The following is a 15,207-nucleotide window of genomic DNA, read 5'->3' as shown; positions in this document are numbered from 1 at the left end:
AAGACCCCTAAGGAGAGCTACTTAGGGGTAGTAGAAGGAGGGGACCAGTGCACTCAATTCGAACTGCATCAATGGAGAAAGTTCAATGAGTACACTTTCCAATTTGACTGCACTACACCAATTTTAGCAACTATGACAGAAGTACAGACTGCCTTTAGGGCCTCTGACATGGAGGTCTCTGCTGCCGATGTTGAGCTGCCATGTGTAAGATATAACCATGTTATGACTGCCTCAACTGCATTTCAGGTGTACATTTCTATCGGGTGCAAAATATGACATCAGAAATGTGGCAGTCTCTAAAATGGGTGGAGGACCATCATTACAAACTTCCATTCTATTTTCCAGTGACACCTATCTAATCAGTGCCACAAAATTGGATGTAAAGCGGAAACTCTAGGCGAGAGTCTCTCAAGCACACTGAAGCAGCATCCAATGTATTTACATTTAACTGGGTAAAAGCAGCAAATACATCAAATACTAACTGCATGTAAAGGTTAGAAATAGGACTCTGATCAACCAAGAGGAAATGCATCTCTGTGCAATACATCTGGTTCAGGTAACTTTTCCTTTTTGCAGAAATCAAGCACTCATCTATTGTGCTGTTCTCCTAGGAACGTGGCAAATTCCTGGGGGATCGATGTTGATAAGACAGGTGTTCAAAGTGGTATAAAAGGGCAGGATACAGGCTCATTCCTGTGATTCCTCACACTTCAAATTCCTAAACTTGGTCAACCTATGTGAGGACGAATGAAGTAGCAGTAGAGCACTCCTCCGCAGAGGGGAAGGCTTAACTGTAGAGAACAGATGGAGGTTTTTGTTTATTCTCTAGTGGTAGATCCAATCGTGAGAGAAACAGAAAGCTCTTAAGGATCTTATTCTTCCAGTTGTGAATAGTACGTGTTTAAGGCAACCTAAAGTTGGGGTGAAAAATTATTGAAGAATGACACTGGGGAGTAGGGAAAAAGTAAGCACGCTTAAGTGCTACTCAAGGCTGGAATCTAAACTTACAGCTGTTAGGCTGGAAATTCACCGCTTTCAATGCTCGTTCTTACAGAATCAAGTAAATAAAATGCCTAATAAACTTTAATATCACCAAAAAGGTAAATGAATAATGATATGACATGCCAATTGTATTTTTTTGGTTGGGGTACAAATAGATGGCTTTCTTGCTATTTCAGATTAGTATTAATGAATAATTGAGCAATTTGATAAATGAGAGAATTTAATAGCGGTATCTCAATTAACAAACTCCAATAGAAACAAGCTGCTCCCTTCAGCCACACGTTCTTATCTTCCATGATTATATATCAGATGTTAAAGCAAAAGTATTTTTTCTATCTTTTCTTCCTCCATATCCAAGTTAAGATTTATATTACCTTTACTCACAACATTTTTGCCTATGTAAAAATGAGTGAGCAGAAAGGTGGACGTGCACAGTGCGGCCCAAGCAAACTGCAGACTATTTTCCTGAAGACTAACTGGTTGAGATTCATTGGAAGAGGGAAATTTCATGAATTTGTTGATTTTAACACAGCAATGTTTTCTCTTTAAGCTACTGAAAAAGGCACGGTTATAAAAGAAAATGAAATTAACAGTGTGCAAGTCTCAGCTCTGGTTAGCTAGCATCAGCTTTGCAATCTCCCATTTGGCATACCAAGTGCATCCTGTAGATATTTCTGGCCAACCAACTTCAGATACTCCTCTATTGCTTTGGTCGCTAAGGTGTTCTCCCGAAAAATTAGATGTTCGTTGTCACCACAACGATCAACTTCAGACATCATCAAATCGGTCAAGAAATCCTATAAAAGAGAATTTTAGAGCTGAATCAATGAGTAGCTGTTTGACAGACACAATATCAACTAATATATTAACTAATTCTATATTTACTTAAGATTACAGATACTGCAATATTTCTAATTAAAGACAGCAACTTTGTTTTGAATCTCTTCCATTGTTAAACCATTCATACAAAGCATACTAAGATTTGAGCAAAGGTGTATCTATTACAAGTGTGGAAGTAAAAAGAATTGATCTGTTACAACAGTGTTATATCATTTTGAACATGTAAACTGATAGGACTTAGAAAGTGGAGATATCACCAATAATCTGAAAACAAAAATAATTCCCACAAATTTGGCAAAATAATTGGATTTATAAAAACTGAATTAGAAAGAGTACTGAAATATTGATTAATAACTGGTCAAAATCATACTTTCCTAATTGGTTTGATTGCAAGGCATAGACATCAAGGCACTTAGCATATATCAGATAATCATTGACACATTTCCTGTGATTTTCTGATTTATGCTGGCTATTTAAAAGGCTCTGACAGCAGTGTGAGGCCTTGCATAATTTATCCAACTGTGTTTTTCCTGTCATTCTTGGCTTGTGTGTTCTTTGATGTTAGGACTAAACTAATTACTGTATTGTTATAAATTCCATATACCATCCCCTGAACACATCTCCCATTAGCAGAGACTCTTGGATATTTATTCCTCCAATGAAGATTCAACATTTTATCCTGGTTCTTATTCCCGTCTTGTGTTCCATAGTCCTTAAACTGACTGATCAGACGGAGGCATCTGCAACTTATCCCTTGTATGACAGCTATCTGAAAAAAACACTCCATTCTTAGAAGCACACGATATAACAAAGCATAATACTGCTGATTAACAGAAGGTGAAGATATGTTATGTCACAGAGCCCTAAAAATCATCAAAACATCACAAAGGTTTCTCCTGTGATTCTTGCTCAAGTAGATTATCTAATGATAGAACCATAATCACAAGTTAGCTCTTAGAATTTTTGTATAGTTGGCCTGTCAGAAGAATTCTACCACCCAAACAAGACTGAAGACTGTCAGGCAGACATTACTGAAAGAAAGGTTTTGTACTTTTGTGGATCTGCATGAAATGCTAATTTTACAGATACTGCAGAACAAATTACCTTGTATTTTACTCCTTAACAAACCAGAGACTACAATTCTAGTGCTATGTAAAATTGACAAAAATGTATCTGTTCTTTACTGGAATAGAAACGAACAGCAACACTAAATATTTCCAAGCTTCAAGTTCTACCTAAAGACTCTGTTATGAGTACGACAGTTATTACATTAACTTTTCATGACTTCCAAAATACTCAAATATAATGTTGAACTATAAGAACCTGCACTCAACATGTAGAACATCAGCCGCAAAAATAAGCCATTGGGTTCGTGGGCAATATGATCAGAAGATTGAAATCTTACTGTGAGCAAGCTCCTCATTTATTTTAGTAATGGTGCAGTTCATCATCATTTGGTTTCTTCTGGCAGGAAAGAGGCAGTTAGGACATTCAACATATTTGCATGATTAGGCATCAGCAGGCAATATCCAAGATAATTAAAATGGTTTATAAGACTTTATTCCTCTCCAAGACAGAATGCCTCTTCTTTACTCCAGTCAGTGAACCAATTAGCTGAGAACTGGTGAAACTCACTCAACAGAGACGAATCATAGTAACGTGCAAATTTGAGTTGGGAACTGATTCATATTTGCACTTGGGAGTCGGGTGCTCATATTAATTTGAGCTACAAATGCCTTTTCTACAGTTAATAAAATACACTGTAATAGTGAACAAGACTGTTCCAGCAAAGGAGAGACTAACGAAGTATGGAGACCACAGACTAGCAAAGCATACCAATTACTTTTTCAAAATTATTTTATTGCAATGTTAACTCTGCAGATGCTTTCCATTTGACGTGGATGCACAATCAGCTTTTTAAAGGGCACAATGTGTTTTACTATCAAGCCAAGAAATGTGATCTAACAAATACAGCTTTTAAATTACTTATCACTCTAATTAGTGCCAGGTCAAATCTTCATATCGTTCCGAAATGATGGAAATATCCAGAGTTTGCCTGGTCTTCAGAAGATTCAGTTATTATGCACCATGCTTAATTTCCATTCTGAACCGTTCCATCATTGTGCAGCGTTGTGCTTTGCTGTGATGTGAAATTTTATTAAACTTATTTTGAAATCACACTGCTGACAATCTTTTGCTTACAACGGGTATACACAGACATTACGTGGTATCATACATTTTAATGATGCGAAACCCAAGTTAATCACTGATTTGTAAGAAAGTTCAATACGAGGTGAAAGACCTTGATTAATTAAATAATCACAGGAGGAGAAAAAAAATCCTATTCTGCCTGTTAAAGTTGCAAATTCAGCAGGAAACAAAGCATGAGAAAGAGCTGAAGATGAATTCAAAAATAAAAACTTTGCAGGGATTTTTATTTCAGATTTCCAGCATCCGCAGTATTTTGCTTTTGTATTTTTATTTACTTGTTTAGTTCATGTTGGAAATAACTACTGAAAACAATAGTGATGAAACTTTTTAAAATTACGATGACAATTATAGTAAATTAATAATAAAACAGAAAATGCTGGAAATACTCAACAGGTCAGGCAGCATCTGTGGAGAGAGAAACAAAATTAACATTCAGGTCGATGACCTTTCAGCTTTTTAGCATCTGAAGTTTTTTTTTGCTTCTGTAATAGCAAATTAATGGCTCTCTTGAAAAAAATTTTGACACAAAAAGCACACATAATTCTTTAAGCACAAGATGATCAGGCATGAGGTGGGTGTAATTCTAAGTCTTTCTATGGTATTAGTTAAAAAAAATTTCAGTTGAATTTCTGCAAAACTCTGTAAACTATATTTTCCTTTCTTTAAGATAAATTCACTTTGGATTTGGGATAAATCTGTCAGCGAAGGAAAAGCACCAAGTGGAGAGCTTTTCAAACTGCCTGTCCTGCCAAAATCAAACGAGCAAGCCTGGTGCCATTAAAAATAAATTAGCACACATACGACAATAGTTCTTTTGCTTAAACTTACACAGTGGCATTTCAAACAACTTCCCTGAGCCTTTCAGATTGCTAACAGGATTACATGCTGGGCTGAAACAGTAAACAGAGCTAACACCACTGCTGCAAGAGAAGGTAATGTCCTGTACACCACTTCAGCAGTGAAAAAAATTATTTACTTACTTACATATATATTTATATAAATAGCGCCTTTCATGACGACATGATGTCCCAAAACATTTTATGGCCTTTGAAGGGTAGTCACTGTTATAATGTAGGAAATACAGCAGCAAATTTCTGCATAGCAAGCTCTCACAAACAGCAATATGATAATGACGAGGTAAACTGTTTTTGTGATGTTGATTGAGGGATTAATATTGGCCAGGACACCAGGGAAAACTCCTCTGTTCTTCGAAATAATGCCCGTGATCTTTTATGTCCACCTAGGAGGGCATTTGGGACGTCGGTTTAATGTCTCATCTGAAAAACAGATGATCCACCACTGAGGCTCGCGAAGAATTGGCCACTGGAGTGTGGTACTCAAAGGCTGCATCCACCTGTGGAACCATATTCAGCAAGGATCAAGCAGGGAAAGGGAAGAAAGTTAAAAGAAAGAAAAAGGCCGGAATTTTATTTTCGTCGGACGAGAGCTGTCCGCCGACTGAAAAGTAGGTGGCGATACCGCCTCCGCCTTGCCTGGGGATCCGGACCACATTTTACGGTCCCCAGGCCTTCAACTGGTCTGAGGCGGGACTTCCACCTCATTGAGGCAGGAAGTCCCACCTAATGGAGCTGCTGGCCAATCAGTAGTGACCACTGCTGGGACTGCAACCCAGCATCAACAACAGGAAGGATGCCCTGGGAAATAGTACATTTTTGGGGCCTTGCCAGGGGTGATCAGTCGGGCCCCGGCAAGGCAAGGATGGTTGACTGGGGGGACAAGGGGCGTGTTGGGCATTTGGGGTGGTTGGGGCATCGGGGGCGGCCCTCCGTCGGGCACAGGGTGCCTAATCAAGAGGTCGTTAACCGGCCACTTAAGGGCTTTGATTGGCCTGGGGTGGGCGGGCTGATTTTTGCTGCCGCCCCGTGTAAAATGGCGGCGGAGGCAGGAGCGGGCCCTTTCGGGGGGGCGTAAAATTCAGCCATAGATTTTATTAAGAGACTAACAACCGTGTAACAGAATTAATGATTTTTTTTAGAAGTATGCATTGAGTAGAAATCATGCAAGCCTACTGGCAGCCAGTGGCTTAAGAGTGCTGGTTTTCTCTGTGCAGCTTGGTTCATTTTGCCTCATGGGAATTGGCAAGAGTTCCTTGGACTTAATCATGAAGGGAATCAGTGCTTCAACCACTCTAGAACTAATAAGTCCTTTGAGCTGAAGGAGCTTTTTCCCTCTTTGACCTTTTTTTCATTCATTCGGGGGCTATGGGCGTTGCTGGCTAGGCCAACATTTATTGCTCATTCCTAATTGCCCTTGAGAAAGTGGTGGTGAGCTGCCTTCTTGACCTGCTGCAGTCCTTGGGGTGTAGGTACACCAACATTGCTGTTAGGGAGTTCCAGGATTTTGACCCAGCGACAGTGAAGGAACTGCGATATACTTCCAAGTCAGGATGGTGTGTGGCTTGGAGAGGAATTTGCAGGTGGTGGTGTTCCCATGCATCTGCTGCCCTTGTGCCCTTGTCCTTCTAGGTGGTAAAGGTCGCTGGTTTGGAAGGTGCTTCTGAGGGAGCTTTGGTGAGTTGCTGCAATGCATCTTGTAGATGGTACACACTGCTGCCACTGTGCATCGGTGATGGAGGGAGTTAATGTTGAAAGTTGTAGATGGGGTGCCAATCAAGCTGGCTGCTGTGTCCTGGATAGTGTCGAGCTTCTTGAGTGTTGTTGGAACTGCACCCATCCAGGCAAGTGGTGAGTATTCCATCATACTCCTGACTTATGCCTTGTAGATGATGGACAGGCTTTGGGGAGTAAGGAGGTGAGTTACTTACTGCAGATTTCCCCAGCATCTGACCTGCTCTTGCAGCCACAGTATTTAGGTGGCTGGTTCAGTTCCGTTTCTGGCCAATGGTAATCCCCAGGATGTTGCTAATGGGGGATTCAGCGATGGTAATGCCACTGAATGTCAAGGAGAGATGGTTAGATTCTCTCTTTTTTGCTATGGTAATTGCCTGGCACTTCATGGCATGAATGGTACTTACTGCTTATCAGCCCAAGCCTGCATATTATCCAGATCTTACTGCATTTGGATATGGGCTGCTTCAGTATCTGAGGAGTCACGAATGGTGCTGAACATTGTACAGTCATCAGCGAACATCCCCACTTATGACCTTATGATGAAGGGAAGGTCATTGATGAAGCAGCCAAAGATAGTTGTGCCGAGGACACTACCCTGAGGAATTCCTGCAGTGATGTTCTGGGACTAAGATGATTGACCTCCAACAACCACAACCATCTTCCTCTGTACTAGGTATGACTCCAATCAGCTGAGTGTATTCCCCCAATTCCCATTGACTCCAGTTTTGCTAGGGCTCCTTGATGCCACACTCGGTCAAATGCTGCCTTGATGTCAAGGGCAGTCACTCTCACCTTACCTCTGGAGTTCAGCTCTTTTGTCCATGTTTGGACCAAGGCTGTAATGAGGTCAGGAGCTGAGTGGCCCTGGTGGAGACCAAACTGAGTGTCAGTGAGCAGGTTATTGCTGAGCAAGTGCTGCTTGATAGCACTGTCGATGACCCCTTCCATCACTTTGCTGATGATCGGGAGTAGACTGATAGGGCAGTAATTTGCCAGCTTGGATTTATCCTGCTTTTTATGCACAGGATACACCTGGGCAACTTTCCACATTGCCTGTGTAGCAGCTGTACTGAAACAGCTTGGCTAGGGGCGCGGCTAGTTCTGGAGCACAAGTCTTCAGTACTATTGCCAGTATGTTGTCAGGGCCCATAGTATTTGCAGTATCCAGTGCCATCAGCCATTTCTTGATATCACGTGGAGTGAATTAGATAGGCTGAAGACTGGCATCTGCGATGTTGGGGAGAAAGCTGAGACTGATCATCCACTCGACACCTTTGGCTGAGGTGGATGCAAATGCTTCAGCCTTGTCTTTTGCACTGATGTGCTAGCCTCCCCATCTTTGAGGATGGGGATATTTGTGGAGCCTCCTCCTCATGTTAGATGTTTAATTGTCCACCACCATTCACGACTGGATATGCAGGACTGTAGAGCTTAGATCTGATTCCTTGATTGTGGGATCGTTTAGCCCTGTCTTTTACATGTTGCTTCTGCTGTTGGCATGCAAGTAGTCCTGGGTTGTAGCTTCACTAGGCTGACACCTCATTTTTAGGTATGCCTGGTGCTGCTCCTGGCATGCCCTCCTGCACTCTTTGGTTGGTCCCCCCGGCTTGATAGTAATGGTAGAGTGGGGGATATGCCAGGCCATGAGGTTACAGATTGTGGTTGAATACAATTCTGCTGCTGATGACGGCCCACAGCGCCTCATGTATGCCCAGTTTTGATTTGCTAGATCTGTTCAAAATCTATCCCATTTAGCACAGTGATAGTGCCACAGAACACAATGGTGGATGCCCTTAGTGTGAAGACAGGACTTCCTCTCCACAAGGACTGTGTGGTGATAACTCCTACCAATACTGTCATGGACAGATGCATCTACAACAGGTAGATTGGTGAGGATGAGGTCAAGTAGGTTTTTCCCTCTTGTTAGTTCCCTCACCACCTGCCGCATACCCAGTCAAGCAGCTATGTCCTTTAGGATTCAGCCAGCTCGGTCAGTAGTGGTGTGACCGAGCCACTCTTGGTGATGGACTCTGAGGTCCCCCAACCAGAATACATTTTGTGCCCTTGCTTCCCTCAGTGCTTCTTCCAATTGGTGTTCAACATGGAGAAGCACTGATTCACAAGACGAGGGAGGGCAGTAGGTGGTAATCAGCAGGTTTCCTTGCCCATGTCTGACCTGATGCCAAGAGACTTCATGGGGGCCAGAGTCAATGTTGAGGACCCCCAGGGTAAATCCCTCCCGACTATATACCACTGTGCCGCCATCTCTGGTGGTCTGTCCTGCCGGTGGGACAGGACATACCCAGGGATGGTAATGGTGGTTTCTGGGACATTGTCTGCAAGGTATGATTCTGTTTGACTATGTCAGGCTGTTGTTGACTAGTCTGTGGGACAGCTCTCCCAACTTTGGCACAAGCCCCAGATGCTAGTAAGGAAGACTTTGCAGGGTTGTCAGGGCTGGATTTGCCATGGCTGCTTTCGGTGTCTAGGTCGCTGCTGGGTGATCCGTCCAGTTTACAACTTTTTCTTAGACTTTGTAGTGGTTTGATACAACTGAGTGGCTTGCTAGACCATTTCAGAAGGCATTTAAGATTCAACCACATTGCTGTGGGTCTGCAGTCACATGTATGCCAGACCAGGTAAGGACGGCAGATTTCCTTCCCTCAAGGACATTAGTGAACCATTTGGGTTTTTACAACAAGCGACAATTATTTCACTAGACTAGCTTTTTAATTCCAGATTTATTCATTGAATTCATATTTCACCATCTGTCGTGATGAGATCTGAACCCATGTCACCACAGCATTAGCTTGGGGCTCTGTGTTACTAGTCTAGTGACATTACCACTACGCCACTACACTATGACTGAAAAACACTGACAGAATTTACACTGTTATTGGTTACAGCTTTCCAAACAACTGACAAAGGATTTTTAAAGCAAGAATCAGGTCTAAATCAAGTCTTGATAAACCACTCAACTGAACTTCAGACTTACATCTTTTGCTATTCTTACCGCGATGTCAAACCCACAGGCCAGAGAGCTATGTCTCAGAAATCTTTTTTTTTCTTTCTTAGAAAAACAATAAGCTAGCTTTTAAAAGCCCGCTGCTGAAATCGGCAGCCCTGCCAAAGGGCCACCCGGATCTCCCGCGCGGCAGCTCATTTAAATAGCAAGGGTGGTCTGCGCTTCCCTCCCCCCAATCATGTGGAGGGGCATGTTGTCCGTCCCCAGCTATGGTGTCAGCTGCCTGTGCACAGGTGCTGGCTTCATTTTTAAAGAGCAGCCAACCCTGCTGGTCAATTTGAATTTTTAAAGCAGTATTCCCCAAAATTTATACAATATATTTATAACTCCCCTTTCCCAACCCCCAATAACAATTAGATTAACTATTTGCCCTTCCCCCCCCCAAAACATTTACCTTTTAAAATCTGACGTTCCGCAGCGCGCCCCCACCCCCCCACAAAGACTGCACAAAGTTTAAAGTTCACCCCTTTCCACCATCCCCTACACTCATTATGTTTATTTGACCCCGTCCCCTAGAGGTCTACTACCCGACCTGAACCCAATGTGACCCAACGGCATGCGTCGGGTTCAGGTTGGGTTGGGCCCACCTTCCAGGGCTGGCTTTCAAGCTCGGTCCAGGTCGGGCCGAGTCGGTCGGGTCGGGCCGGCCACACAAGTGCTCTGCTGCAATTTTTAAAAAACTTAACTGAGCTGGGATGAAACTGAGTCTGCGTAGAGCGACTGGCATCACTATGACGTCATCGCGCATGCTCTGCAGCTTCTTGCAGGATCAATGTCAGGAAGGTAAGTAAAGGGATGGTCGGGTTGGGCTCCGGTCGGGTCGAGTAGTGGCGGGTTCGGGTTGGGTTGGGCTCGGGGCAAAATCAGAGGGACTCTGGCTCGGGTCCACTGTAGTTCAGTCGGGCTCGGGTCAGGTTTTGTTTCCCGACCTAAAGCAGGCCTCTACCGTCACCACCCCGCACTGAAAATCTAAATTCCTCCCCCTCCCCACCAGTGTCATGCCGGCTTTCCCTGGATGGGGAATTGAAGACGTGGGAGTGCCGGCCACCGCGCCAAAGATTGTGGCAGGCCGGAAGATTTTAGATAAGTTGATTTAAATTTATGCATGTCAGCAACTTAAAACATTTAAATCCAGGTCCTGTCACCCGGGGTCAGTCTCCATTGCGGGCCTCTGCTGGAACAATCTTCCCACCCTACCTGTGCCACGGAGCCCAACATCGTGGGCTTGGTAAAATCCAGCCCAATGTGACTGAAGCTGATGGAAGAAAAAAGTAACAACGCAAATACATGAAATTGCCATTGTAGGGTGCTCTTGCAATTCTCTTATACTAGCAAATGGGAACTAAATAAGTACAAAAGATGACTCTCGATTGGCACAAGTGGCAGTTTTGTTAGAGTCAATTTTTTGGAAATTCAGCCTTTTGGCATATTTTCAAACATCAGAAGTGCAAAATTGCTTTCTGCTTTCACTTTACTAATTTCTTTGTAAATTGTGCAAGCACTCAAGTACTGGCTAGCAGATAAATATGGTTACCTCTGCCCTAGGCAGTCGAAGCCCCCCCACATCTCTTGTTCTGATGGTGCAGCAATTTTACTGAAAAAGTGCTTTTTGCAAGGACCGACAAACCTTGGGGTGCTTGGAAGAAGCAGGTAAAGGTGGGGGAGGGGAGTATGTGAAGGGAAGAATGAATTAAAAATATTTAAGTAAAAAGAGCACATTTTCAAGACAGTTGGGGAGTTAAAAGAACTGGAGGAATGAGCTTAGAAGGGCTGAATGTTCTTTTCTTATCCTGGACTATATGAATACAGGTATACTGCTGTTCTCAAAAGAAAAGCTTCATAACATATTTTGTCATATCTAAAATAATTAGTACAAACATTACTGATTATAGAAATAGAGATTTTAAAAGAGCCCCAAAGTATTTCACGTTCACAATATTTTCCAACAGCATAAACATAAAATTTAAGACTTACATTTCATTATGCCCTAACAAATGACATTAATCCTCCAGACTTGAGACATCATCAGTGGAACACAAGGACAGTATTTTCTGGTGGGAAATCTCAGCATATCATACGTGGGACTTAATGATAAAATGTTTGCTAGCTTCCTGATGGTCTACCTCTTTATGCACTTGATAACAATCACTTTCCCATCTGACAGTAGTTGACAGCATTTTTAGGCTCTTTACATTTATTACATTTTCCAGTGTTTTGGTTCTGCGAGTAAAATGATCCAAATTTATCAACACCTCTGTTACAATATTACTTCTGAAAGATTTCAATTGATAGATTTCATAGTAAACAAAAGTGATAGAAATGGTACGAACCCAATAAAGACAAATTTCAAGTGCGACTCAAACACTGAACGCATGAAAATGTCTGCAATCTGTGGGACATATTGGAGTTCTGATAGGAAAATGTCTCTTAGGTTGCAGACATTCTCAGAGCAGGAAGGGGAAGTAATAAATCAAGAACATGAGAGGCAAAAACAAAAACAATATGATTCATTTTTTTACTATATAATTCCTTCATATTTAAAAGTTTAGTTATTGCACATAGAACAGGGCACAAGCTTAAAAAGTGTTGAGAGATACTGGGAGAGAAATTAATTCACGTATCTACGCAGACTGACCTTGATTCTGCGCAGTGCAGTGATTTTAAGTTCGCTAATTTTTTGATATTTTAGAATTTAATTTAAGCACAATTTACTGTTCTTACCAATCATCTAAAACAATCAGGATCGACTGCAACCATTATGGTGGGTATGTTGAGTTTAATCAATGTTTAAGACAGGATATAATACACTTGTTATACAGCAAAAACATGCAACTATGACAGGTGGCGAGTACCGGTCCAGGTCGGGCAGGACGGCTGGCATGCGCGAACAGCTCTCCTCTTGCTGCGCTCTGGTGACGTCAGCCATCACTCTACGCATGCGTGGAACTTGCGCATGTGCTGACTGCACTGGAAAGACACGGTCCGTTGTTTTAATTATCTACCCAGCTGCTCTCCTATTATTGCAGAGGCCTCACCTGACCATAGCCCCCTTTCTGGGCTAGCTACAGCTGTCATCAGTCCAGAATAATCATTCCAGAATAATCATTCCACAAGCTTGTTTCTGGAGAAGCAAAATTTAAGCACTTTCCTGTAAAATGAAACTTACAGCACTAACTAATCTTCTATCTATTTCAAGAAGATATATACATATATTGCTAATTTCTAACGGGGCATGGGGTGCTGCCTGTCCCTGGGGAATTGTGTCTGCGCAGTGCTGCTAGAAGTGGCACTATGTGAGCAAATTTCTCTCCTGCTGTCTTTGAAATGTTCCTAATAACCAATTATTCAGCTATTAGACTGGATGCAATGGCAATAGGTAACATGAATAAATATGACTGAGTTTATTTATTGTCTTTAGTGACCACTGCACAACAAACAAGTTAGTTTACAACAATGGGGGAAGAAAAACTGCTGCTGGGCTGCCTTCATGAATGATTTCTTCAGCCATTCATTTACAATTCCTACAGGTGATTTTAACAGGCTGTCCAAATGCATTCCTCCTCTTTTGCCTGTACCTCAGGAGACTTAAAACAGCTTGATGCCTCAATACAAAGTAAATTTAAGTTTCAAGATATTGAGGGAAAACAACAAATTAATCCAGGTACACTGTTGAATATTTGACGTATTCAGTTGGCAGAGGACAAAAGTTAAAAAAATAAGTTATTCTGGTCGCCACATTACCAAAAGGATGTAGATGCTTTGGAGAGGGTGCAGAGGAGGTTCACCAGGATGTTGCCTGGTATGGAGGGCGCTAGCTATGAAGAGAGGTTGAGTAGATTAGGATTATTTTCATTAGAAAGACGGAGGTTGAGGGGGGACCTGATTGAGGTGTACAAAATCATGAGAGGTATAGACAGGGTGGATAGCAAGAAGCTTTTTCCCAGAGTGGGGGTTTCAATTACAAGGGGACATGAGTTCAAAGTGAAAGGGGAAAAGTTTAGGGGGGATATGCGTGGAAAGTTCTTTACGCAGAGGGTGGTGGGTGCATGGAACGCATTGCCAGCGGAGGTGGTAGACGCGGGCACGATAGCGTCTTTTAAGATGTATCTAGACAGATACATGAATGGGCAGGAAGTAAAGAGATACAGACCCTTAGATAATAGGCGACAGGTTTAGATAGAGGATTTGGATCGGCGTAGGCTTGGAGGGCCGAAGGGCCTGTTCCTGTGCTGTAATTTTCTTTGTTCTTTGTAAATGTATTCCATTACTAAATACTAAACTTTCTTAGTCACCATAACCATTGCCATAAGAAAACCTAGATCTCCATGTATTTTGCTCTGTGGCTCCTCGGAATGGAGCTACTAAGTGAGTATAACTAGAATATTAAGTGCAAGGCAAAGGCAGCAAATTCCTAGAGACTGAAGCAGCGACACTGAAACCTCTAAATTGGTACCGAGTAAAACAGTGCCATAGTGGTGACCAACACGTCAACCTTTTCAAGAATCCTGGCATTTCACAGATTGACCTACAACGGTGAAACCAGCAGTCTTATCTATCTTTGTCTCAATCTTGTGTGCCTTAGATTCATGATTCACGAGGCAGCACAAGCACTGACAACTGTCAAGACTGCTCTCTAAGGATGTGTGTGTGTTCAGGCAGTCAGAGCCAGATTTTTAAAACGAATAAGAAAATGCCAAATAAAATCCTTTGGGGAGCTGAATTGTGCAGCAGTTAAGATACTTGCTTCAAAGCATTACTACAAGGCTTCCAGTAGATGACAGCTGAAATTGTCAGACAAGTAAGTTTCATAGAATAGTTACAGCACAGAAGGAGGCCATTTGGCCCTTTGTGTCCGTGCCAGCTCTCTGCAAGAGCAACTCAGCTAGTCCCACTCCCTGCCCTTTCCTCATAGCCCTGCAAATATTTTCTCTTAAGGTAGTTATCCAATTTATTTCTGAAAGTCAGAATTGAATCTGCCTCCACCACACTCTCAGGCATTGCATTCCAGATCCTAACCATACACTGATTAAAGAAGTTTTTCCTCATGAAGCCTTTGGTTCTTTTGCCATTCACCTTAAGTCAGTATTCTATGGTTCTCGACCCCTCCGCCAACGGAAACTGTTTTTTCCTATCCAATCTGTCCAGACCCTTCATGACTTTGAACATCTCTATCAAATATCCTCTTAGCCTACTCTTCTCTAAGGAGAACAGCACCAGCTTCTCTAATCTATCCATGTAACTGAAGTCTTTCATCCCTGGAACCATTCTCGTACATCTTTTCTGCACCCTCTCTAATGCCTTCATATCCTTCCTACAGTGTGATGCCCAGAATTGGACACAATACTCCAATTGAGGCCAAACCAGTGTTTTATAAAGGTTCACCTTAACCTCCTTGCTTTTTACTCTATGCATCTATTTATAAAGCCCAGGATCTCATATGCCTTATTAACCCCTTTCTCAACCCTGCACTGCCACCTTCAATGATTTGTGCACACACACACCAAGTCCTTCTGCTCGCATCCTTTATTTTTATTGCCT

At 42.3% G+C, this 15,207-nt stretch overlaps 1 protein-coding gene across 11 annotated transcripts in view; it reads right to left on the bottom strand.

Moving 5' to 3' along the window:
* LOC137347681 (disabled homolog 2-interacting protein-like) overlaps positions 1-15,207 on the bottom strand; it is an 860,897-nt gene that overhangs the window by 51,164 nt on the left and 794,526 nt on the right. For all 11 annotated transcript variants that reach the window (XR_010968997.1, XM_068012394.1, XM_068012395.1 and 8 more), the window contains one exon: positions 1,655-1,799. Coding sequence is in view for 10 of the 11 variants with exons in the window: in XM_068012394.1 (XP_067868495.1) it covers positions 1,655-1,799 (145 nt within the window). In the remaining variant the exon portion in view is untranslated. The remainder of the gene's footprint in view (positions 1-1,654; positions 1,800-15,207) is intronic.

The sequence above is a fragment of the Heterodontus francisci genome, chromosome 32 (assembly GCF_036365525.1).
Source record: "Heterodontus francisci isolate sHetFra1 chromosome 32, sHetFra1.hap1, whole genome shotgun sequence".
Taxonomy (NCBI): Eukaryota; Metazoa; Chordata; class Chondrichthyes; order Heterodontiformes; family Heterodontidae; genus Heterodontus; species Heterodontus francisci.
The sequence above is the reverse complement of the archived record's forward strand: the minus strand, read 5'-3'. Positions and strand labels throughout refer to the sequence as shown.